Genomic DNA, 27,184 nt, shown 5'->3' on the forward strand with positions numbered 1-27,184 from the left:
CTAACAAAATTAAGTGAATACACGGTTCTATACATTAAAATACTCTCATGTTTTGTTATGTAATGTAAGCCACTAAGAAACAGCAGTTTTATTTGTGAATAAAGCTGCAAAAATCTATTAGATGCAGTTGTTTAAGTCCTACTTACCTGTAATGATAGATTTTCGTGTTCTGCGCTGCTGTAGTGGATTTTTGGTTTATCTGCCAAGGTAACCCAGTACTAGTCAGCTTTCAAAAGCTCCGACCCCCCCCCTCCACTCTTCTTGTGACAGCTGACTGGCTGAGCATATCCTATGAGGAAAGACCTAGCTATCATAGGAAGTGAGTGTTCAGGCTTTTGCGTTTATACAAAGGAGAAGAGGAAAACACTTAAACCCAAAATCATCTGGCAAGAGTAAATTTGCAGCCAGCGGCGATACCATATAAAAAACACACCCAAAAACCACCAGATCAGAGGTTGAAACCCTCCTCAAACTATGTACAATCTGGGAGATGGCTGGTGGGTGCTGCCACTGAGGCAGAGAGTAATTAGAATATCTACTGTTACAGGTAAGGACGACTTATGCCTCTATGATACTTTGGGTAGATTAGAAGAAATACAAAACGAGGTCCTTGCCAGCACAAAAAACACCACAGAAAAGTCCTTAACGCACTTTTATTCTCATAAAAAACAAGTGTTTTCGCCACAGGAAACTGTAGCTTCATCAGAGGAAGTATGAACAACGAGAATTACACTCCGTATTTAACATAAAAAATACAGGAAGTGACATACTACGAGCTTCCCAAGTTGGTGCACACATTTCAATTTTAAAATAATTTCTGATGCGTGTATTTTATACAACATAGACTAGTGAAAACCAAGGATACACTACACATACTAAAAAAACCTTATGTACCTTTAGTACATTAGGAATCCATTTTATAAAATGTTATATATGCAAAATTCTTTTTATAAATTTCTTTTTATATAAAAAACATAGCAGTATATCCACTTAATGGCAAGATCAAAGACCAGCTTGAACATCGGATGTCTAAGATATGGTGATATTAGTGACCGCTGTTTTTTTATTTTATTATTTTTATATTTAAGACAGTGACATATGTGGAATTATGTCAGCCCTCAACAAACACATGTTAAAAAACAAAAAGATTACTCCCCATTTTTTTAAAAATACTTCAACATGGACAATTTTATATTCATGTAAAATTACTAAACTACTTTTTGTTTTTTATGAGAATAAAAGTGCGTTAAGGACCTTTCTGTGGTGTTTTTTGTGCTGGCAAGGACCTCGTTTTGTATTTCTTCTGTTCTTCATCTTTGACGTTACTTTGGGTAGATTCCCAAAGCTTACCCTACCTGGTAGTTGGAAGGATAAGGATCCAGGAACCCCTGGAAAATGGTCCTAGTAAAGCCTGCTCTAGACCTTAAAAAGAAATCCAGTTTGTAGGGCTTGTGAATGTATGAATAAAGGACCAGGCTGCCGATTTTAAAATGCTTCTAGAATCCAACCCTTTTCAACATGGCATCGAAGAAGAGATTGCATCAGTCGAGTGAGCCTCAACCTTGCTGGGAAGAGATTTACCACTGTGGGAGTAACAGAAAACAGCAGCAGAGGACAACAATCATGCAACAGTTTGATAAGAAAAAAGATGACCTTTCTTAACCCCAGTAAAGGAGACAAATAGCATTCCTAAAGCGCTTTGCTCTGTTAAAGTAGTACCTGCCTCTGAGCATCCAAGGTATGCAAAATCTTTTCTCCCCCCTCTGCTTTTTTTTTTTATGGATCTGGATAGAAAACTGGAGACTGATAACTTGGTTCAAGGTAAATTCAGAAAAATTTCAGTTATGAATGATTGATTACTGTGCAACACAACCCAGCCCTCGGGAAAAATTAGTCCGAGTTGGCCCACCATGAAAGCTTGCAGCTCACAGACAAGCCTTGCAGATGTCAGAGCAATGAGTACACAGTGTTCTGCGTAATGAACTATAAATCAGCCTGAGACACAGGTTTAAAAAGATACAATGTCATTTTTTTTAAAAACAAAGTTGTGTTCACAGGGAAGAGGAATTTGGTTTCTACGAAATCTCATTTGCAACACTCTTTTCATAATCTGTATGACCACAAAAAGAGATAAAAGAGACAAAGGGGGGATCCACAGGCAGACAAGTGGAGATGGACGGAAGATGCACTTTGATAGCAAACCATCTCTAAGTAGCTCACACAATTACAAAAACAGAGGGTTGAAACCCTTTCAGGACCACTGTTTTTGGCTAGGCACCCCCCTAGAGAACCTCATTTACTTGTAAACGTAAGATTTTCAAGTTGCTTTATTTTGGCTTCCTTAAATACCTACTGTACATCATCATGGAACAAGAGTTTAAAAAAAAAGGATCAAAAAAAGAATGATCCAGTCTGTCAGCTGCAATTGCTTTCAGTAAAGTTGTATCGTTTGCCCCTGATGCAATGTTAGCAGATCCAGTCTATGAAGAAACTCATGGCAACTGCCCTTGGCCAATTCCATTAAAAAGGAAAACCAACTCTGCCCTGGCCAAGAGGGGTTTATCATGATGATCTTTTGTATTTCTTTTTAAATCTTTGAAGCATACTGGGAATAATTGGAAAGGGTGGCAATGAATACAGGAATATTCCTTACCATGGGAAAAACACAAGTGTCCATGATACAAACACGGCTGCAAGGATACCTTGATTAAAATTTTCTTCAGTTGTTTGTTCTGAAAGGAGGCAAACAAATCTACTTGAGGTGTTCCCTACACCTGGATCAAGTTCTGGAAGGCCTCTATGTGAAGCTTCCACTTGTGAGGGTCAGTCAAGGATCTGCTTAGGCCGTCTGCCACTGTTTTTCCTCTGACAGAATGTATGAAGGCTGAATTGTGAGAGAATGCTGTACAACCAATTCCTAAGCCATTACTGACAACCAGCAAACAGGGTCTGTTCATGTACCGCCACTTGCTTGGTCAATTACTGCATCACAGTAGTGTTGTCTGTGACCACTAGAAGAGGACCATGAGTCCAAAAGTGGTAAGGAACTTTTAAAGCATGCATCACTGCAAACATCTCTCTTACATTTATGTGCTTTGGCATATCCTGAGGACCCCACAAGCCTTGAACTTTAACTCCCATGAACACTGCTCTGTATGTACAATTGATTGGACTGGAGAGTGAAGAGGAGGAGTCCAGGTTGCAGAAACAGTTGATCCCTCCATCACTGCAGTTCCTGTTTTACAAATCCCAGTACTAGACCCTGGAAATCCAAGGAATGAAAATGCTGGGTTCAGCATTTCTTCAACTACCACTGAATTTTATTCACGTGTAATTTGGCTAGTGGTAGCATGAGGATCATTCATGCCAGAAGACATAGAATTTTGAGGAACTCTCTTGCTGAGGCCACCTTTAGTAGAGAGAAATCCAAGATAATGCATTGACAAGTCAGAAAGTCCGACCGAAGGGCTGCCTGAGGCAGGACAACCCATATGTTATGACTGCAGATGCATCCTTGAAGGACATCTTTATCTCTTGGCAGGAAGTCCATCTTTCTTACCGTGTCTATCAAAACCCCCAGGAAAACAAATCGTTGAGAGGTTGGTAGAAAGGAAAAGGAGGGATGTGACCTTGTCTAAGGATGATAAGCATCTGGATACAGAATCTGCAAAAATCAGGACATCATCGAAATAAGGGAAAAATGTGAATGCCTAGGATTTTGCAACAGGCAGCCACTAAGGCCAGACACTTTGTAAATACTTGAGGTGCAGCAGATCACCCAAAAGGTAACACAGAAAACTGATAATGTAAGCTAGCCACAACAAATCTCAAACACTTCCTGAAACTGGAAGCAAGCAACAAGAATATTTTAAGTGTTCCTGAGATCGAGAGTCACCACTAGGACCAAGAATAAGGTGAGCATTTTGAGTTTCCAAACTTGTGCAAAGGTGTTTAGGAAGGAAAAATCTAAGACAGGTCTCCAGAAGAGCTCCTTTTTCAGTAGCAAAAAGATTCTGGAGTAAAATCTTTTGCCTCTGTCCAATGCAGGCACTAGTTCTATGACCCCTTTTACCATGTGATGGAGCATTGGAGGAAACAGTTTGGTCTGGTGGGTGTGCGGGAATTCCCCTAAAAGGAGGAGGATTTTCTATCCACAGCTAAGTGTATCCTCTCCAAATTATTTTCAGAACTTAATTGGCTGTGACTATTTGGGGCCAGGCTGCAAGTTTGTGAGAAAGCCCAGGGGAAGGAGGAACAGAAGGAAGGCCAGGGGTGCTCTGTGACTCAGCATAATTATTCCTTTGCAGGGGGTTGATAGGGGTTGATCCTTTTTTGGAAATTAACCCATTTGGTTTTAAAGACTTTCCTCCTGCCATTTTCTTTTGGATGTTTAACATTTGTTTGGCTAGGATTTTGGTCTGTTCTGCCCCTTGAAGGAAGATGACTTATTTGTGGAGAACATGGATATGTAAAACATCCTACATACCCCATGCATTAATTTGCCTCTGTCATCCCACTGTTTCAGAATTACTGTGACAGAAGCCCAAACACCAATTCAAAATTTTGCTTTTTAAATCATAAAAGAAATTCTGATTACGTAACCAAGCACACTGTCTTAATATAACAGAATCAGCAGCGATTCTCGAGACAGCATCGGTAGATTTAAGCACACCTCTCAAAACATATTTCGAAACCACAGTCAAATTGGAAACAATTTTATTCAAAAACTGTATGCACACTGTAAAACAAATTTCCACATATTACCATGATAATTAACATTCTAAAGGCTAGATTACTAGAAACAGACCTTTTGCTCTGAAAAAAACATTTCTCCTCTTTATCAGGGAGTGCTGGATTAGATGAAGCCAATGATTTTTTACTTGAGTAGGCAGATGGGAAGACCATAGAGCTGGGTCAGCAGTCAAATGGGAAAGAGAGACCTGTCATCTCTCAGGAGGCCCTATATTTTTCTCTGAGCCCTTTTAGAGACTGCAGGGGGGGGGGGAGTAGTCACAGAACTGGGCATCTCGTCCTCTATAAGGTCATTTATCCTGACTAGCTCTGGGGTAGTTGCTAACTGCTCCCAAGCAAAAATATAATTAAATCTTAGCAATCAAAGGAAAAATGAACACTTGCTTGGAATTAAGCTCAGGTTCACCTTCCAAAGAATCAGATTAACTGGACTCGGTGTCATTCAGGAAATCATTATTATCCTTGCCAGATTTCTCATCATTCTCAAACAGAAAGGTCTCTAGCCAAACTAGCACTAGAGTCACATATAGGACACAACCACCAAACTTTATCTGTAGAATACACTTACCCTACAAAACCACATCAGCGTTACAAACAGCTATAATCTGATTATCAGCTGTATGAGGAAGCTTCTGTTTCTTTTTCTTGTGAACTTCACTACTAGATAAACCATCTAGGAGCAGAATATTATGTCTGGCAAGGGATCTCTTACCTTGGACTACTCCTGCGCCTAAAGGGTTTGGTTCTCCCATGCCTGCACCTGGTAGTGGAACAGGCTTACAGGATGTCTCTATCCCCCACTCCACAGTAGCCAGCAAAGCTACACTAGAGGGAGACTGTGCAAAAGGTAAGTGTCTATGGACCAAGCAGTGACCCAACAGAATCAGTAACTGTTGGCTCAGGTGCATTTTTCTTTTAGGTTCATAGGTTCATAGATCAGTACTAGGCTAACTGCCCTTGCAAGCCATTTTATGCCTAGCCAATTATCCCTTGGGAGACTCAAAGCCTGCACCTTATGTTTTTAAGGCAAACACCTTAACCATTAGGCCACCCTCCCAACCCCATTTTTTTACGTTTTTTCTTCATAGGTACAACCAAACTTGACGGGGGGGTAGGGGGTACCAAAGTTACGATTCATCAAGTCAGGGGACAGAATACCATCTAGAATAAAACCATCCAGAGTTACGCTTCATCCAATCAGGTGACAGAATACCAGCCAGAATAAAACTGACAGTACTCGGTATCACAACAACAATAAGTTTGCCCCAGACAACTAAACTCTGCCAAATTGTGCTGCTGTCACAAAAACAGTTTGAAATGTGTTCAGAATTCTTTTACAACTGACAAAAGTTAAAGAATTTCCAGAAATCCAAACACCAAAGCAAACAATGTGCCAAACCAGTGTTAAAATTTGCTCCACACGTTTACCACATTAAATTGCCATAAAATAGTGTTTAATTGCAATTTAAACCATATTTTCTTCTCAAAGGGAGTAAAATCTCCATAGTACTTTCAAACAACTTAATTAGCAGTAACATCACAATCTGATGTTAAAAACATAGAGTCACAAATACAATAGATAACGTGCAAATGCTGAAAAAAGTTATGCAATATTCTCCTGTCAAAAGGTGAAAAAGCAAGCAGAGTACTCTGAATGAATGAGGCAGCCCCTAGTGCCTAACAGAACACATACTGCACTTGTGAAAAAAGTGCAGTTTCCTCAGGAAACAGTAAAGACAAGCATATGTCAAACAGAGAAGCCAAATAAACACACTCACAGGAATTGCTGCAAACACTGGCAGAAATAAAATGTTAAAATAAATATTTTAAATAAACATAAAAGTAGAAAGAGAATAATAATACAGCTAATAATGAAGTGAGAGGAAGGTGGTCCCTAAACAGGGATTTATCGGAGCACTGGATCCTGTGAAAAGTCAATGGGTTTTCCTCTTGGATGGCAAAAATGACTGAACACACTTCCTGTAACACCTCAAACCCTCCATTCTCAAGATATGCTTAGCCAATCAAATAAAAGAGAAAGACAGAAGGCGAGGAAGTCTGAGCTTCTGAAAGCTGGCCAGTACTTTGTTACCTTGGCAGACACCAAAAATAGTACTGAGGCAGTCAGAATGATAAACACACTAAACCAAATGCAATTAGTTCTAATGTTTTAAGCAATCAAATTTTCCAACAATAACAACACATCATAACTGAAAAAGGCACCACAGACAATACACTTCAAAGGTGCCTTGCAATAATTCAATTTGAGTAAGATTCAGAAAAAAAATTATTGAGAATCAAGCAAGTGTTTGGCATCTTACTGATGCTTATGTACTACTTAAAATGGATACTAAAAGAATTCAATTGTAGGCACTTACTCGTCAGCCAAGAAGTCAAACGCCTTTGATTTGTCATTAGGAAGCTGAGCTAAGGTTCGGCTTCTTTTTTTGACTGTCGGTGTGATATGGGAAGTGGGAGCATTAAACTTCACGTTAACTGGTGGCTCTGGCTTCTTTGCTACATTGGTTGATGAGCTGAATAAACGGCTAAAACTGCAAAAGAAATGAAAAGAAAGCATTGCAGATGAGGCCATAAAAGGAGCAGGAAAAATGTAATTAGCAATAACCAAGTGTCTGCGACAGATTTCATGGGCATTGTTATTCTTAAACCTAACTAATGTGCATTCTAGTCCTTTAAAGTAGCCACATATTTACAGAATGTTTATTTAAACTTGTGCTTCTTCTCAGAAAAGTCCAACAAACAGGTACAATCTCTAGAATTTCAAAGCAAACATTAATTATAACATCAATTAATTGGACTAAATAATACTTTCTTGTTTCAGAAACAAGACTACCATGAATCAGGCCTGAAGAATAACTGAAACTGCACTAAGCTAGAACAACAGTTGGCTTCAGCAACAAAAAGTTATCCCAGGAATGTAGTAGTCTAAACACAGCTGTGGCCAGTACACGTGCTACTTACTGTGGCAAAAAGCATGAGAACAAAATGCTATCAGACCAATCGGTTGAATAAGAAATTCATGACCTGATGTCCTTTATCCTGAAAAAATGAGAGTGCAGTGGCACAGTCACAGACCCTGCAAATTTTATTTTCGCTTGACACACCATGAACAGTTACAACATCCTTTCAGATATACTACATAACTGATTACAACCATGTAAATGAAGATTATGTGCTGAACTGCAAGACTTCTAGCAGAAGTCAGAGGTGCCAACAAAACAGTTTTCCATGTGCAGAATTTTAGAGATGAAGATGTAGCGTGCTCAAAAGGAGATAGAGTGGGACTTCCGGTATGGCGTGACTTGAGTTTGCAGCCTTCACCGTCATCTCTGAGCCTGTGCAATTTAGAGAGTATAAACAAGCCATTACATTAGAAGTCAATTCAAAGGTGATTTATATGTCCAGATAGCCCCAGTCAGTGATTGCAAGGGCATATTTGATGGAGAATAAAGGCTGGAGAAATAAAAAAAATAAAGGCAGCCTCAATGAGCTTCTTAACGAACCACATCTTAATATGGTTGATACCACACCCCAAGACTAGCACTGGATAGAGACCATGCTAAGAGATGTTTTTTGGGAAGTTAAAACAATTAATCAAATGTGAGGAATATGTACAGGACGACGACAAAAATAATCAAGAGATCACCTAAGAGGTCAGTGAACTCTTCAATTTTTTTGCAATCCTTAATCCAAAAAAAAAAAAAAAAAGTTCAAGGCAAGAGTGGATGCTTCAGAGGCCAAGTCTGATCTGATGTCTGCCACACTGACAGGTTTTGAAGATGGAGCCAGGAGAAAGGGAGATGCACATTGAACACATGCATCTACGGGGGAGCAGGACAGAAGAAGAAACCCAAGCCCCATCCTGGTCTGATTTGTCACTTACAAACTGAAGGTGAAAGTGCTTACAATAGTGTAGATACCAGGATTCAGGATGAGATGTGGGGACCATACTGTATACTTCTATCTGGAATTTTTGACAGAAACAAGGAGGAGGCAGGTGCAATTCATCCCTATACAGAGACTGTGCAAAATAAAAGGGCTGAAGTTTAGAACAATATACTCTGCCTCTCTCAAGATTAGTTTCTCTAATGGATCAAAAACCTTCTCTTTGGCAGAAGCAGCACTGGCAGCCGTCAGCAGAGACCAGTGCAGAAACAACTAGGGGGTCCGCACTTTCTTCACATCTGCAGCATTACTGTCTGCTCCTAAAGAGAGTCCTGAAAGGGGAGGGATTGCTAAACCCAAGGATGCATTTCCCATAAGGGAGAAGCATTGAACCCAAACAGGTTTTCACTGCAAATAAGATGTCTCAGAGGGACCAAGAGATGCAATAATGGGATTAATAGCCGTTTACTCTTATTGTATTCCACAGTTTTGGGGAACTGCTTTGCAGGAGTTTAATCATTTATCTGATATGCTGGAAAGCTATTATAGAGTTGGCAGTTTGGCAGCATGCTGTGGTCACTGACCATTAACTCTGGTTTAAGCCGGGTAAATGTGCACTGTTTTGGGGGGTATGAATGCCTGATAGCTGTGCAGCTGATTGAGTGGCAAAATTTTGGATGAAGCAGCAGTACAACTGAGCAGACAACCTTGACAGTTTTGCTAGGATACAGGAGAGTCTTCTAGTAGGGGGTGGACAATGGACAAATGACAAAAGGAGAAGAAAATACCAGGTATTTGGGGGGGGGTGTTATTATACTGCTATACTTCTGGCTTTATTAGAGTGCCACTATAAGAGTGGTTGAGAATGATGTGGCTTGAGAGATAACTGTGTGGTAAGAATGCAGAGTTGTAGCTTTGCCTAGCAGAGGTCACATGCATCAAGAGAGATACCAAGTGGATTAAAATTATGGCTGTGCAAGGAAAATCTTCATCCATGATGGAAGGAGGGATTAGCACAACTTATGGCTAGTGTCATTTTATCTTCATGGAGAGGACAGAGTAGCTACACAGACCATATGGGAAGGCAAATGCAGCTGCAGGCTCATCTTTGGACACGTGCTTCAGTAGTAGAAGGCGAGAGGGAATGACAGGTGCTCTACACCTCACACAAATAGTATCTAACAAGTGGGGATTGCTCAGTAGCTGCTGAAATGGTATTTCTTGTTCATGTTTTGCCCCCAAAAATGAACTCAATTTAAAGGATTGTTTAATTGATTGATTCAAACTTAAGGTTTTTTTGAGGGGGGGCTCTAATACCTTGACTAAATGGCAATGTTGTTCCAGTACTCCCTGTCTTTCCTGAGGAGGGAGAGTGATATATGGGTTACGCTAATAAGTTTGTGTATGTATACATGATTTGCACATTACTTATAGTGTGTGTTTTGGCTTTAGAATTAGAATGGATGGCCATATCTCCAGACCACATGAAGATGCAGTGAGAAAGACTGTCTAAATGAGTACTATCTTGGAATGTAAATGGGTTAACCCGCCCAATTAAGACAGAAAGAGAGAGGGGAATACTGGCAGAAACAAGGTGGGCACTGGCAGATTTAGTGGCTCTGCAGGAACTGCACCTAGGACCAGAGGAGCATTGTAAACTCAAGAGAAAGGGTTTTAGACTGTTGACTACTTCCTATTATGAAGGCAGCAGGAGAAGGGAAGCAGTGATTTTTGAAAGAAATAACCTGCCTCTAAAGGTTGACAATTTCTTCAGTGATACGCAGGGTCAGTTTGCAGTGGTGAAGGGCACCACACAGACTGCTTCAGTGTGACAGATGGTTTTGGAAATTCTGAGATATAGTGAGGGAGCTCTGATGATAACGGAGGATTGGAATCTATGGCCCTGAGAGCCTGAGGGTAAAAAACAAGGAATGAAGCACTCCTGGGACTGGCAGATGGTTGACTAAATGAAGGTGCCCACAGGAAGATTTTACTTATAATTATGCCAAACACAGTCACAGTCTAGACCGGGTAATGTTTTCTAGAGCCAGCAGTTCTTTTACACAAATGTTGGTTACCCTCTTAAGGATATCCGATCATGTTGATATTTTTTGGATATATGCCTGGGAACATTTAAGGGAAACTAAGATATTGGCAGTTTTCAATGTGTAGTCTTAGGAATTCCAGCTACAGGGATCATCTAACAGATTCTGGCTGTGGAGTTGGAGTTTTTGAAAGGATATGATGGAGATGTGGGACCAACTAAAAAACAATTTATGTCACAAGATTCAGGACAAGGTGGGGGCCCAGCAAAGGGAAGTTATAATGGATAGCAGTATAATGTTAGCTAGGGTTAGAGAGCTGCAGGTGAGGAAGCACCTATTAAGTGAAGTGAAAAAGTAACATCTTCAGGCCCTGCTGCTGAAACTGCAGAAAGAAGTGGATGAAAGGCTTTGTTTTCAAGCAAGAAGCAATGAGGGAGTTTTTTGACTCAGTAACCCCTAGGCCATTGAGGGCTCTTGGAGATGGACTGAGACAAAAGAAGGTTGAATGAACTAACTAGTGTCTGTGAAGTTAGGGGATGTCCTAAGAGTACAGTATCACATTTTAGAGGTATTTAGGCAAATTTTATGGTAAATTGTGCAAGAGTGAATTTGTAGCCTGTGCTCATGAGAGAGGGGGAAAGTTTCCTACAGGATCTGGAGGTACTCAAGTTTGAGGAGGAGCAGGCTTGGAGTTTAGTTACCTCTACCTCAGCAGAACACATTAGGCAGCAAAAAGACAAGCAGGAGGTTAACAAATCTATGAACAGACGGACTGCCACTACAGGTTAGGAAGCCAGGGGGAAATAAAACAATTCAAATTTGGATGACTTCAATGAATCAGATTTTGAAGACAAAAAGAGTTCCTTAATCTCGGAAAACAGGAATAGTGGTGGCCATACTCAAAGAAGGATGGAACCCACAATACCCAGATTCCTAATGACTAATTACATTTTAAATAATGATTATAAGGTATTTATGGGGATTCTGGCAACCAGACTGATGGGAGTGATAGGAAGCCTAGTTCATATGGACCAGTGTGGGTTTGTGGCATGCAGAATAACTGCAGATAATAGCATGCAAGTTTTAATGATGATTCAGGATGCCCAAGCAATCAAGCAGGGGATTGGCAGTGGTGTCCCTGGATGCAGAAAAAGCCTTTAATAGGGTGGAGTGGACATGGGGTTCCTACATGACTGGATACAAGTTGGTGGGTGAAACATGTAGAGGAACCTAGGTGAGGGTGAAGACTGGGGCGGCTCTATCTGATCAGGTGCATGTTACATGGGGAACAAGGCAGGGCTGCTCCCTTTCCCTGCTTATTTTTGCACTTTATCTTGAACCTTTAGACCGAGCACTCCAGCAGTCTGATATACATGGATATAAATGGAGCCCTCTTGACCTTAAAATAGCCTTCTTCACAGATGATGTAATTTCAACAGACACACCCTGAAAGTGACATGAAGAAAGTCTTTGATCTGGTGAATAGGTTTGGTGCCTTCTCAGGTTACAAGATTAACAGGGCAAAGACAACAGCTTTTCGGGGGGGGGGGGGTTTAATGCAGAGACTTGGAGAAGTCAAGAGATAAAATATGTAAGTACTTGGCGTTGAAAACGTGATAGGAGGAATTCACAGCTGAAGCCTTATGATCTAGTCTGAAGAACAATTCATCAAAAGCTGCAGAAGTGGAAACTGCTGGGCCTAGATCTGTACCAAAGAGTTCATATACTGCAATGGTATATGCTGCCTCATATATTATATTTAGAACAAGCCTATTACTAATACCCGGATGACAAGGATTCTGTTTCTTTTAAGGGGGCCATAATTAAAAAAAAAATTCATTTAAAAACATAACATTTTCTTGTAGCGCTGGTTTTCTAGTCTTCTGTAGAATCTTAAGCAAGTCCTCAGTAAAGTGGTGCAAAAAAGGAAAACATTCAAAGTCTGCAGGCTGGGAGTAAATGAGAGAGCCTTTGAGTGAGCAAGCCTAGCAGGTGAGTTAACTTTGAGAAATAATTTGTTGGGAGCATAAGTTTGAGAAATCATTTTATGCTCAACTTCTGAGAGACTTGCTTGGCTACAAACATCTGCATTAGAAGCTGAAGTTAACTGAAACTTGCAGTAGTGTATTTTAGTCTTCTGTTAAGTACAAACTTGCAGTTTTAAAAGTACTGTATTTTCATTTTTTCTGTTTTCTAATTGTGTTTCATTGAACAGTGTGCTGTGTCTCTCTCTCTGCAGTTAGTTCCCCACCCACCCTCCCTCTCTGTTCCTGTGTTGGTATTAGTGTTGGCGGCTCTGGAACTGCCACCCCTCCTATAAGTCTGTATTAGAACACTCCTCCTGGGTCCATCTCATTTGCTCACTTAACAGAGTACAGTGAGATCATACTTTGAGTCTAGTGTTCACTCTACTTAATACAGAGAGAAGATTTGAAAAGGACAACCCACTTCGTTTCTTCCTTCCTCTCTCCTTGCACTTAAAAAAATATTTGCACTTTATTCATCTGCTTTTACTGTATTTGTGTTTCCTCCTACTTTATTTTGCTTTTCTTAAAAGTACTCAATTTTATTTATTCTGCTGCATTTATTGCTGCTTGGTAGTAACCTGATTAAATTGTAACTATTATTCTAAGTCTTTTGGTTTAAACACTTTGGCTTCATACAGGCTGTTTTACATTAAGAAGGTTTGGGGTCTGAACTGTTGTGGCAGGACAGGTAGCTTGCATCCTTCTAAGCTGGGAATTGCTGATTGAAGGCTCTGTGTCTGCTAATCTAAAAGTGTATTAGTTCTGGTTTAAACACTTGGGCTTCAGGCCAGTTATTCTACATTAAGAGGGTTTGTGGTCTGCACTCTTGTGGGTGGAGAGGCTGGATTCTGACCTTCTGAGCTGAGAATTTCTGGTCAAAGGCTTATTGTGTCTGCTTATTTGAACTGTTTCTTTCTGAAATTGGTGTGCCTTGTTGCTGTAGCATAGACCAGATTCAGGCCTGGTGAATCTAGCTTTGTCTGTATAACTTGAGCACTGATCCAGGCCATCGTTTTTTGGAGAAGGTTCCCCTACACCCTAGCAGCAGGAGTGTGCAGTTAGAACTTGTCTGATTGAAGACTGCTGGAACAGGGCTCAGTTTTGAGCTTTTTATCTGGTTAACTGGGTAACTTGTTTAAATCAGTTTGTTTTCTATTGTTTTATGTATATGTGTGTATATATATATATATATATATATATATATATATATATGTGTATATATATATATATATATATATATATATATATATATATATATATATATATATAAAATGCACTTTATTCACTTGCTTTTACTGTATTTGTGTTTCTTCCTACTTTATTACTAGGGGCATTGACTACAACTCTGATCTGCGATGTATAACAATAAGTATCCTTTTCTGTGCATTTAGTGTTTTTTTGATTGTATCTGCTTTATTTTCTGAAAAAAACAAAACAAAAAATAACTAACAAAAAAACCCCCAAATAAATATACTTGTTTCCCACCTTTCAAAGCTAGTATAGTCCAGTTTTCAGGCTAGTGCTGCATTCAGGGCTGTGTTACAAATCTCTGTGTTTGCCCATACCTTACTTGGATAAAAGGAAGTTTCTCTGTTCACCTGTGAGAGAGGGGAGCTTTGACCAGCCTTATCTGTCACTGGAGGAGTGGTTTCAGCCCAGAAATTAGTAGTTTATTGGCCATTTTCGGCTAATTTCTCTCTTTCATTTCCCTGCTATAAATACCGCATATGCCCGGTTTTGCACGCCGGTTAGCCAGGGTAAAACTATTCCCAGCTCTAAAGTCTCCTCTTCAATTTTTCCCCTTGGAACTAGACAAACTTTCAACTTAAGCACTCAAGCTATTCATTTCTCCGCCCAGCACTTCCTCAAAACTTATAGCAAGCACTAATAAATCTTAGCATTAGACCCTCCTTTACTGTACAAAAGGACAAGGCTCTCTATTCGACCTTACCAACCATCCAGTAAAATGGTTCATTGTACCCATCCCCAGGCATGTCCAAAGGGCAGTTTCAGGTGTACTCTCCAATCATACTGATGAATCTGGGCATTTTGAGGCAATGTTACAACTGCCTCATGTACACAGACAACCCTCTCCCCTCCTACCACCAAACACTAATACATGCGAGAGATGCAATTATACAGCCAAACTGGAGACTAAGCTCTCTCAACCCAAGACTGTATCAAACAGTCAAGAAGAGAAGGGAAATACTTGCATCACATCACCAGACTCGCACAGACCTATTAAACCAGCACCGGCAAAAAACAAACATAAATAAATTAAAACATACTCAGAAGCTCTAAATAAATATCTGCAAAACCAACAGAAACCGCCAAAGCAAACATCCAAGCAACCTTCACCCCCCCAACATAAACCATGAAACACATACTTCAAAAAAACATTGTGCCATGCAATCACAGCCCTTAAGGCAAAATAACATACCCAATATACTAGCAATAGGTGACTCTATAGTCAGGCACACTGACGTCCCCACTCACCAGGCTGAATAAGGAGAAGGTTGCTGTTAGCTGCCTGTTGGGTGCCAGGATCCGCCACATAATACAAGAACTCAGGTCACTCCAGAACAAGTACAAATATGACTGTCATTGTCCATGTTAGTGTAAATGACCTGAGCTGTACCTCCCTGGACTACATGAAGACAGACATGGAAGAACTCTCTGATCATGTAGCCCAGGCCGGTATGGCTCTCACCAAGAATGATACCACGATATAAAGAAAAAAAATTCTCAATTTCAACAATTGGCTAAGTTTCTGGTGTCATTCAAAGGGGATCCAGTGTCTGTCCGCCTGGGATGACATGCTTGACAAGCCACGCTGCTTCGCTAGAGATGGCTTGCACCTTTCACCCTTAGGCTTTCGAATACTGTCCAAAGCTCTTGCCACCCCCATAGTGCCTTTTTTAGGCAAGGCTCAAAAGACAAACCCACCACTGTAAATAGCACAAGTAACAAAAAACTGAAGGTAATGCTACTCAATGCCAGAAGTCTAAACCTCAAAATGCACGCACCCAAGGCACTCCTCAGTATGGAGAAAATCAATATATGTGCAGTAGCAGAAACCTGGTTTAAGGCTCCAGAGAGCACCCCAGCACTACCAGGCTACAACTCATACCATACATTTCGGCTACAGAACCCAAACCGAAATACAAAAGGCAGGGGCGTATCCATATTCATCAAGGATACCCACACCTTCAGGTTACTGGCACAGCACGATGTTCCAGAGATCATCCACGTGCAACTAACAATGGGCAAAACTGTAATTCAAATTGTAGCTTGCTACAGATCACCCACCATGTCCCAGGACCCCCATTCCGTGTTTCTGGAAACATAAAGGTCCTACCAAATGCCCTAATATTGGGTGATTTCAATTAACAAACATTAACTGGGAGAACTACTCAAGTACTAACTCCCTTGCCCAACATTTCCTACAATTTATAAACTCAAATGCCCTGGTTCAACTGGTCAACACTCCCACCAGACGTGACAACATATTGGACCTGGTCATCACCAACATGGGCGACCGGTGTTCCACACCGGAGGTCAACCCCCTCACTGGTTAGATCTGACCATAAACAAATCATTTTGGATATCCATATTCCGCCCCCACCCCTGGACAAGGAAACTACCGTGAGAAACTTTTCAAAAGAAAATTTCACGTTATTTAAGACCGAGGTGGAAAGTTTCAAAGCCCCCATGCTGAAGGATAACGCTGTCAAAGCTGCAAAATCCTTTACTAATGCATTTTATGGGCATCTACAAGAATGCATGGATCGTGCCATCCCAAGCAAACCAAAGACTCACTCCTCCAAGAAAAGGAAATCAGTCTGGTGGAATCCTGCAATAAACAAGCCATACAATAGGAGGAAACTAGTACAGAAAAGAGTAAAATCCCAAGAAGGGAAGGCATCCCTGATCAGTATCAGCAAGAAACTACAATCCCTCAAAATCATCCAAGGCGAGCTTTGAAAGACAAATTGCCAAGGACTCCAAAGGTAACCCACGAGGCATTCTTTAGCTATCTCAAGAATCTAAGTGCCAGTGCTCAGATCTGCTCAGAGTTAATGCAGAATGGCACAAAATGCATTGAACCGACCAATATCGCCAACATCCTGGCAGGCAGGTTCAGCGCAAACTTCACCCCCAAAAGGGCCCATAACCATACCAGAAGAATGTAGCATCCCTGAAATCACACAGAGGTTAAAACAGCCCTCTCCAAAGCCAAAAACACAGCATCAATGGGACCAGACGGTGTCCCAGGCTGTGTCCTACACGAGCTCAAAGACGAACTAACCCCTCACCTAAACGCACTGTTCAAACTCTGCCTCTCCACAGGCTACGTACCCATAGAGTGGCGCAGAGTGGGGGGTGGAAAGAGCTTTGGAAAAAACAAAGTACCCACAAACTACCACATAGTTAGTAGTCCCCTAAATACAGAAGACGTAATAAGGGATCTGAGGACCCAGAGTAGATAGCAATCTCACCTTTGATAATCACATTGCCAAAGTGGTTAGAAAATCCTACGTGGCCCACCTAATCACAAAAGGGTTCACATCCAGATCAAAACAGGTCATTGTGCCCTTCTAACCATCACTCATCAGACCCATCATAGAGTACAATGTCCCATTTGGGATGTACCTTACAAGACACCTGCAACTGGAAACACCACAGAAGTACCTCACCAAGAGGATCACTGGCCTCAAACAGATGCCTTATATGCAGTCCAACTGAAGAAACTCCAGCTGTACTCGGTTGCATACCGCCTACTCAGAGGTGATCTTTGCCTGACATACAAGGCCATGTCCAACCCAGAATTGATGGATATGCTCCACCTAAAGATAACCTTATCCCCTCGAGCCACACGCTCTAGGGATCTAAACCTTACCACAACAATAAATAGGACGTGCTGGAGGGATAGATTCCTGTCCCAGAGACTTCCCATGCTTTGGAACAAGATTCCAATCTACTCCTCGCTAACACTCTTCAAAAGAAAGCTTGATGACTGGATGGGAAACAAAGTTTACCCCAGGGATCACTCCACTGGCTCTGCTGGACAAAGGCACAGGGAACTAGTCTAAGGGGGCGGTGAAAGCCAACATTCTGGCTAGGCTTATAAATGCCTTCGGGCAGATAGCCTAGTACCTACCTATGAACTTGTGATGACTGCCACTGGCCAAGTGAAAAAAAGGGAGAACCAGTGTCATCCTGGCCAAAAGGGAGTCAGCAACAGAGTTCTGTCTTGTGCTTCTTGATTGAGAAGGACTTTGGGAGTCAGAGGAAGTGGAGGTATGCACGAAAATAGAAGTTATGTTCTTACCATAACGTTCCATGTTAGTTGTCTTCTTCTCGCCTTCTTCTTGCTGGATGGGTTCGGAGCCGACCTCGGCTCCGACTCGGCCACTCTAAAAGCTCGAGAGTTGGTTCCACCGGCTCGAGGCTCCCCTTATATCCCACAATGCTAGGCGAGAGTTACCTCAGATCTCGTTTGTAAGCTAACCCCAGCTTATAACAGTAACAGTATAACTGTAAAACAGAATCCACCTCTAACAACAGGAAGAAAGAAGGGTGACCTACATCCTGAACCAAGAAATATGCATAATAGCATATGACTAAGAAAGAGGTGGTAGAAAGAGAGGTCACGGTCACAACTCCTCTAGGTCTGTCCAGGCCAGGGGGAAGGAGGGTGGGACGCAAGAAGAAGGCGAGAAGAAGACAACTAACATGGAACGTTATGGTTAGAACATAACTTCTATATGTTAAGTTGTCTATCTCGCCTTCATTCTTGCTGGATGGGACCGCGTCCCTAGCACCTTGTCCCGGGTGGCCTAACGGAACAGACTCCTGAGAACAGTGGAACCAAAGTTAGCTCTATGCCTAGAAGCTAAATCCAACTTATAATGAGAAATAAAAGTGTGAGGAGTAGCCCAAGTAGACGCTGCACAAATGGTGTCAATAGGCAGTCTGTCTTGGAAGGCTAAAGAAGTAGCCAAAGCTCTGGTGGAATGGGCTTTAGGTTTATTAGGCAATTTTTGTTGTCTAATTTCATATACCAGGGAAATCAAAGATGTTAGCCATCTGGATAATGATACCTTTGAAACTGAAAGTCCCTTTCTGCTTTCATAGGAGACAAACAGCTGATCAGATTTTCTGAATTGTTTTGTTCTATCCAAGTAGTACCTTAATTGACGATGAACATCCAGGCAGTGTAATTTTGTTCAGACCTATTGGAATACTCTGGAAAAAGACAGGAGGTCAATGCTTTGGTTTAGATTTGATGTTGAAACCACCTTAGGCAAAAGGACGGGTTAGTTCGTAAGGATACTCTGTCCTTATGAAACAAAAGATAAGGAGGCGACAACTGAGTGCTTGAAGTTCTGAAACTCTTCTAGCTGATGTAATAGCCACCAGAAGAGGAGTTTTCCATGATAATAATTTCAAGGAACAGGAAGCTGCAGGTTCGAAGGGAAAGAATCAAAGAAGCAAGAACTAAATTTAGGTCCCAAGGAGAAGGAGGATTTCTTATAGGAGGTCTGAGAAGAAAAACTCCTTTCAAAAAGGCTTTGCAAAGTTTGTGGGACATTAGGGCAGATTCAGAAATACCCACATGGAAGTTAGAAATAGCTGCCAATTGAACCTTAAGTGTAGATGGAGATGAACCTGCATGGAAGAGTTCAGCTAGAAAATCAAGGACTAGTTGGATGGAAGCGGTGAAAGGATCTATGTCCTTTCCTTGTGCCCAATATGAGAAGCGTTTCCACTTACTCAAATAAATCTTTCGAGTGGAAGATTTATGGGAAGCTATCAATATATCTCTAACAGAGTGAGATAATTGAGGAAGCCTGGCTACGGTTGGAACTGGAGGAACCAAGCAGTGAGGTTCAGAGAGGGAGGGAGCGATGAAACTGACCCGACTGATGGATCAAAAGATCTGGAACTAGGTCCAGATTCCACGGTCGCTCAAAAGAAATCGATGTAGAAAGGGGAACCACACTTGTCGAGGCCAGTAAGGAGCAATGAGGATCAATGAGGCCTTCTGAGCGATAGCTTTCTGTATTACTTGAGAGATCAGTGGGAAAGGAGGAAATGCATACAGAAGTCCCGGGGCCAAACTTGGACTAGAGCGTCTCTGCTGGGTTGGCCTGGTAAAGGGAATAGAGTGAAATATTCTCTGCACTTGCTGTTTTGGGGAGTAGCAAAAGATCGCAGCAAGGCTGACCCCACTTGAGAAAAATTTCTCTCACTACAGAGTCTTTCAGAGACCACTCGTGAGGCATGAGTATAGCTCTGCTCAACTTGTCCGCAATGTGATTGGACTTCCCCGGGATGTGCGATGCTAGCAGAAAACGCTGAGAAGAAATCGCCCATTGCCACAGTCTGAGTGCTTCTCGTCACACGGGGTATGATCTGGTTCCGCCTTGTTTGTTGATGTACCACACTACAGACACATTGTCTGTCTGGATTGCAATTGTTCCCAAGGGAAGAGAGTCTTGAAGGGCTTGCAACGCTAAAAGCACTGCTCTCATCTCCAGAACATTTATGTGCAAGTGGCATTCGTTTGGTTGCCATGTGCCCTGGACTGTCCTGCCCTGATAATGCCCCCCCCACCCGATCAGGGAGGCATCCGTTGTCAGAGTAGCAACCGGAGGAGGTGGAACAAAGGGTCTTCCCGACAGGAGCTGGGGGGAAGATATCCACCACATGAGATGCTTTTTGCATGCTTGCGTGATCATAATGGTGTGAGACATTGGAAGTTCCTGGTATGACCATTGAGTAAAAAGCATCCACTGAAGGATCCGCATGTGGTATCTGGCTAATGGAAGGAGAGGTATGGCCGCTGCCATGATTCCCAACACCTTTAGAACTAACCTGGCTTTGATTCTGTTGTTGTTGAGAAGAAGTGACACCAATTTGTGAATGTCTGATATCCTTTGGTGAGTTAGCCTTGCAGACATGTTTATGGTATCTAGATTTGCGCCTATGTAGGTAATAGTACGACAAGGCGACAAAACAGACTTTTCGCAATTTATTGAAATACCCAGTTTTTGACAAGCGAAAAGTATAATCTCTGGCCATCAGAAGGAGATGCTTGGTGGGAGCTGTGAGAAGCCAGTCGTCCAAATATGGAAACACCTGGAATCCTTGTCGTCTCAGGTGAGAAGCTACCACTGCCATGCATTTGGTAAACACCCAGGGGGCAGTGATGAGACCAAAGGGCAGGGCCCTGAACTGAAAATGACTGGTTCCCAGCCTGAAGCGGAGGAATCTTCTGGAGCGTCTGTTCATTTTTATGTGATAGTACGCATCCGAAGGTCTATAGAGCACATCCAGTTTCCTTTGCCCAAAAGGGGAAGAATGGATTGCAGCGTGACCATCCGAAATCTTGTTTTCTTGACTGATTTGTTCAAGACACTGAGATCCAATATCGGTCTCCAGTCCCTGTTTTCTTTGGAACTAAAAAGAACCTTGAGTAGATTCCGGATCCTTGTTGGTCTGCTGGCACTGGCTGAATTGCTCTTTTGCAAGCAGTTTTGAAATTTCCAAAGCTGCTAGATCCCTTTGAGCAGGTGGAACATCTGGAAGGGATTTTTGACTGATTTGGAAGCGAAGAAAGGGGATAGAATAGCCTTGAAGCGATGGACTGTACCCATTTGTCTTGAGTCAGGGATAGCCAGGCTTCTGGGTACAGTGACAATCTTCCCCGACTGCCTCCGAAGATGGGCAGTCGGGTAACACCTCAGGGATGCTGAAAGGGCTTGTCAGGAAGGCTTCCCGATTGCCCTGGTTCTGCGGACCCCTGCCCCTAGGCGGCGTCTACCATTGTTATTCCCACCTCTGCCTTTGGTAGGAACGACTCTGTCGTCAGGCGAAGTCCCTTGAGATTGTTTACGGAACCACATCTTTCCACCCTTCTGGCCTTTGGGGTAAGGCCTGGAAGGAGTCGAAAACGGACTCCGGCGGCAGAAAGGGTCTTGCCATCAGTCTCGCACCTAGTCAGGGTTTCTTTCACTTGAGGACCAAAGAGATGATCCATCAAAAGGGGAGTTCGTGAAAGACGTCTTGAAAGGGTCCGCGAAAATTGCATAGCCGCATCCAGGCCTACGTAAGGCTACACCTGTCCCTGCGGCTCTGCTCGCTCCATCGGCCGTAAGAGGAGGCATGGAGGAGTTGGATATGGAATTAAGGGTAGCCAGCTGCGTGTTCATCTTGTCTTGGAAACCCGCAGCTGTAGGATCCTTTAACATTTCACTCGCTTCCTTGATCAAGTCCCTTTGAAGACGAGTGAAATGGCACAGGTAGTTCAGCGAACGCATGGTAAATGTCGCTGAGGAGAACATCCGCTTCCCGTACCTATCCATGGACCTAGATTCCTTGTTAGGTGGATGGACAGGTACTGAAGGATCAGCCAGTTCCTTCTTTGTGGCAGCAGCTACCACCATAGCATCCACAGAAAAGTACAGTTTTGTACCTACCATAAATGTAGATGTTCGAGGATCCACATTGCTGCAGTCCTAACTATTGGGGTAGTCCGCTGTCCAGTCGGCCCGAATACCAGAGTATATGGCTGACGTCGGTCAGGGCGCATTAGACTGACGTCAGTACGTCAGGGTACTAATGCGCATGACCGGCGCCATATCCTCAGTCTTTTCTTGCCCCAGATGTCAGAAGACCCTAAAAGACAAGGCCCAACATACCTGCACCAAAAATATGTACAATAGATACAAAAGTATATACAAAAATATCAGCATATAACCTCACCTACACAACCACCCCTAAACACAGAGGGGAAGGAGGGAGGGTAAATTGGACTGCAGCAATGTGGATCCTCGAACATCTACATTTATGGTAGGTACAAAACTGTACTATGTTCTTCGTTCCACATTGCTGCAGTCCTAACTATTGGGTAGAATCCCAAAGCAGAGGTAAGGGAGGCTGGCAAATCATAAAGAAGCAGGAGCTGACAACATGCCTTGCAAAATAGCTGTGGCAAAACCAGCCCTAGACTTAGAGTAGAGAGGAAGGTGATAATGCTTAGAGAAAGTATGCACTGAACTCCAAGTAGCTGCTTCAAAATATCCTTAGTTGCCACCCCTTAGAAATGCTGTTGAAGTGGCAGTAGCCCTAGTGGAATGAGGCCTAATCCCAGCTGGAATCTCCTTGCCATGATGGGAATAACAAAATGCAATGCAAAACCCAATCCACCTAGAAATAGTTTGTTTTGACACAGGCTTGCCCTGCGAACTCAAAGCAAAAGAAACAAACAACTGCTGAGACTGCCTAAAATCCTTAGTCCTGCTCAAATAATAACGCATAATTGCCTGTGCACATCTAAAGAGTGCAAAATCTTTTCCCCTTTATTTTGGGGATCTGCATAAAAGTAGGCAAATGAATAGTTTGGTTTAAAGCCACACTAGAAACCACCTTAGGCATAAAAGAAGGATTAGTACGTAATGATACCCTATCCTTATGAAAAATCAAAAAAAGGCTCAACCGCCATAAGGGCCTGTAACTCAGAAACCCTTCTTGCAGAAGTAATAGCCAACAAAAAAGCAGTCTTCCATGACAAGTATTTCAGTTCAGCAGTAGCTGCAGGCTCAAAAGGTTGTAGAGTAAGTTTCTCCAACACAAAATTGAGATCCCAAGCAGGAGTAGGAGCTCTACGTGGGGGTCTTATATTCTTTGCCCCTCTAAGAAATTGCTTGAACAAAGGATGTGAAAACAATGGTGGGTCACAATCATAGTGAGCTGAAATTGCTGCAGCATGAATCTTAATGGAAGAGAAAGACAAACCTTTGTCCAATAACTCAGTAAGATATTGAAGAGCCACACTCAAATTAGGCTCTGAAATCTCCAAATTCTTTGCTGCAGTCCAAGATAAAAATCTCTTCCATTTTTCTGTGTACACTTTCCTTGTACTAGGTCTTCTGGCTTCCATAATCACATTTAAAACTTGTTGAGGAAGTTGAGACCTGCTGTCTTTCAAAACAGAATATGCCAGGCTGTTAGATGAAGAGAGTGAAGCTTGACATTGAGCAGACGACCTTCCTTCTGAGACAACAGATGTGGAATCAAGGGTAAAGGCCATGGAGGCTTCTTTACCAGACTCCTCAGTAATGGGTACCAGTGCTGCCGAGGCCAATCTGGAGCTATTAAAATCATCCTTGGCTTGTCTTGTCTGACCTTTAGAAGCACCTTTGGAAGAAGAGGCAGAGGTGGAAACGCATACACATGAAGATTTTTCCAACTGAAAGAAAGAGCGTCCACTTTACAAGCTGTGTGATGAAACCTCTTTGTGCAAAACTTTGGCAGCTGGTGGTTCAGTGGAGAAGCGAACAGATCTATGTCTGGAGTTCCCCAGGACACTGTCAACTTTTGAAATACATGAAGATCCAGTTTCCACTCGTGGGGATCCATGATTTGTCTGCTTAACACATCTGCTAAGGAGTTCTGTGCTCGGCAGAAGCCTTTCCTGAAGATTTAGTTGCAAGTTCACCGCAGTCTCCCATATAATCATTGCTTGCCTGCACAATGGGTAAGAATGTGTTCCCCTTGTTTGTTGATGTACCACATGACAGTTGTGTTGTCTGTTAGAATCAACACCTGCCCTGGAAGAAGTAACTCCTTGAAAGCCATTAATGCAAACTGGACTGCTAACATCTCCTTCATGTTGATATGTAGATGCTGTAGTCTGGCAGGCCACTTGTCTTGTATCCACTTCCCATTTAGATGAGCTCCCCAAGCAATGTCCGAGGCATCTGTCGTTAAAATCTGACTCGCCTCTGGCCGGGTCACAGAGAGTCCCTTGTTTAGGTGACATTCCTGAGCCCACCACAAAAATTCTTTTTGAAGGCAAGGTATTATTTGAATGACAGTGTCCAAATCCTGGCAGTGCTGTGTCCATACATTTTTGAGATACCATTGTAGCTTCCTCATATGCAGTTTGGCATTGGGAAGCACCAGAATACAAGATGCCATGAACCCTAATGCTTGAAGGACTGTCATTGCAGTCAGCACGGACTGATGAGTTAGTTGATGGAAGTAAAGTGATAGACTCTGTTGTTTGTCCGGGGTTAAAAAGGCCATCTGGGCTGCTGTATTCAGTCTCACACCCAGAAAGCACATGTCTTGAGAGGGTACTAGACTGGACTTTATTTCGTTCACAGAATACCCTAGGCATCTTAGCACTGCTATAACATATTCCAGATGCTGTAGAAGGTCTTCCTTTTCTTGAGCCAGAATCAGGCAGTCGTCCAAGTAAGGATAGATCTGAATTCCTTGTAGCCTGAAGTAAGCTATCACTGGAGCCAGAACCTTTGTGAATACTCTGGGCGCAGTAGATAAGCCAAAGGGCAATGCAGAGAACTGATAATGAGAATTTCCAGCTCGAAAGCAGATACTTCCTGCAACTTAGTCTTATAGGCACATGAAGGTAAGCTTCCTTGAGATCTAAAGTTACCATCCAGTGATCTTTGCCCAGCAGAGGTAAAAGCTGTTGTAACGTCAACATCTTGAACTTGGGAATGTCCAGATAAGTGTTGAGGATAGATAAATCCAAAATTGGTCTCCACGTGTTCCCCTTCTTTGGTACTAGGAACAGGCGAGAATAAAATCCTAGGCCCCTTTGTGATACAGGGACTGGCTGAATGGCCCCTATTTGGAGTAACTGAAAAATTTGCTTGTGAGCCTCTTTCCTTTGTGGAGGAGGAACGACTGGCATGCCTTTGAAAGGGGGCAATGTATGGAAATAAAACCTGTAACCGTGGTGAATGATATCCAACACCCATCTGTCTTGAGTAATTAAATCCCAATTTTCTTTGAAAAGAGACAGTCTTCCACCCAAAGGAGCTGCCAGACGAGAATCTACTGGCAGCTGAAAAGGCAGGTCATTGGGTCTGTTTACGAAAGGACTGACCCCTGCCCTCACCAGAAGTCTGAGCAGGTGAACTCCCTGTTCTAGGCCTAAAAGAACCTTGAGCTCTGCCCCTACCACGTCTAGACCTACCCCTAGACTGGGAATCATAAGCAGGATATGTCCAACCCTTAGTAGGCCAATTTCTACTAAACTTCGGTGGCTGCACCTGCAAAAAATCTTTAACAGTTTGTATAGACTTAGCTTTGTCCTCCATTTTCTTTAAAACTGCTTCAACAGGCGAACCAAACAACACATCAGACTGTAAAGGAGCATCCAAAATCCTTGTCTTAACATGCTCAGCTAAATTCTGATCCCTCAACCAGGCATGCCTGCGAAGAACAGAACTAGTGGCAGCCACCCTCGAGGAGGCCTGTACAGCATCAAAACCACATTGCAAAGAATGCTTACCCACTTGTTCAGACACATGAACTAAATCCAGCAACTCTTTACACTCAATACCTTCCGCCAAAGCATCCACCTTAGATTTCAATTGTGAAAGGAGATAATTTTGATATTTTAGCATGTGAAACTGACAATTCAACGCCCTCATGGCTAAAGTGGAAGAAGTATACACTTTCTTTCCCCATCTATCCAAAGCCCTTGCCTCTTTATCAGTGGGAACAGGGTTTTTAACCACAGAGGCCTTAACACCTTTAGGTCCCTGAGAAACAGTTTCGGGTCTGCCCTAGGACTCTTAAAAGATACTTATGAGCTTCAGGCACCCTATAGTACCTATCAGGTTTAACAGGAGCAGGAGGCAAAGAATCAGGGTTCAGGGAAGCCTCTGCAAAACATCTTCCACCACATTCAACACAGGAGGTATAGCTAAGGGCCTATGCTGGGGTAAAAACAAGAATTCCCTAAGCCTTTTCCTGGAATCAGAGTAATCCTGGCCTTCCCATTTAAAGTGCTCCCTCATGGAATGCAGAGTCTCTGAAAATGAGAAATCCTCAGGAGGAGAAGCTGTAGGAGTGGAATCATCCACATCAGAATCAGAATAAGGAGGGAACTCCGGCAAATCTTCCGCAGAAGACTCAGAAGCCTCTGAACACTGTTCAAAACTTTCAAACTCAGGCTCCACCCTAGGCCTCTTATCAGGGGGGGGCATAGAGCCTCTAATCATAGTAATCAAATCTTCTGCCATTTTAAGCATATGTTTCTTAGGCACAGAGCCTGAAGTGCTAGGAGAAGCCCCCACTGAAGCTAAACTTGGCCTACCTCTCAAAGAAGTTTTGAAACAGAAGGAGGCTCTAACTACCTTAGGAAGAGAGGGAAGAACAGTTACCTGAGAAGCCCCCTCAGCCTGGCCTACTTCCTGAGAAGGCACATCCTGTAACAGTAAAGTCTCTGCCTGAGACTCCAAAGAAACTCCTGGCAAAACCTCTGGCTCCACTGAGCCTTCTAAAGAACGGCGTCCGGGACTGCGGTTCATCAACCCTAGGCTTCGCTGTTTTGTCCTTGCGCTTTTGGGCAAGCGGCCGGAACATCCGACGGCATTTTATAATTGCAACGCTTCCCAAACACTAACC

General features: G+C 42.6%; 1 protein-coding gene across 1 annotated transcript in view; it reads right to left on the bottom strand.

The window, feature by feature from the left end:
- The window catches only part of SPAG9 (sperm associated antigen 9), a 2,484,778-nt gene that overhangs the window by 684,689 nt on the left and 1,772,905 nt on the right, over positions 1–27,184 (bottom strand). The window contains exon 14 of the mRNA XM_044084932.1: positions 7,131–7,304. Within this exon, the coding sequence (XP_043940867.1) occupies positions 7,131–7,304 (174 nt within the window). The remainder of the gene's footprint in view (positions 1–7,130; positions 7,305–27,184) is intronic.

Source organism: Protopterus annectens, chromosome 10.part0 (genome assembly GCF_019279795.1).
Source record: "Protopterus annectens isolate FY-2018-M chromosome 10.part0, PAN1.0, whole genome shotgun sequence".
Lineage (NCBI taxonomy): Eukaryota > Metazoa > Chordata > Ceratodontiformes > Protopteridae > Protopterus > Protopterus annectens.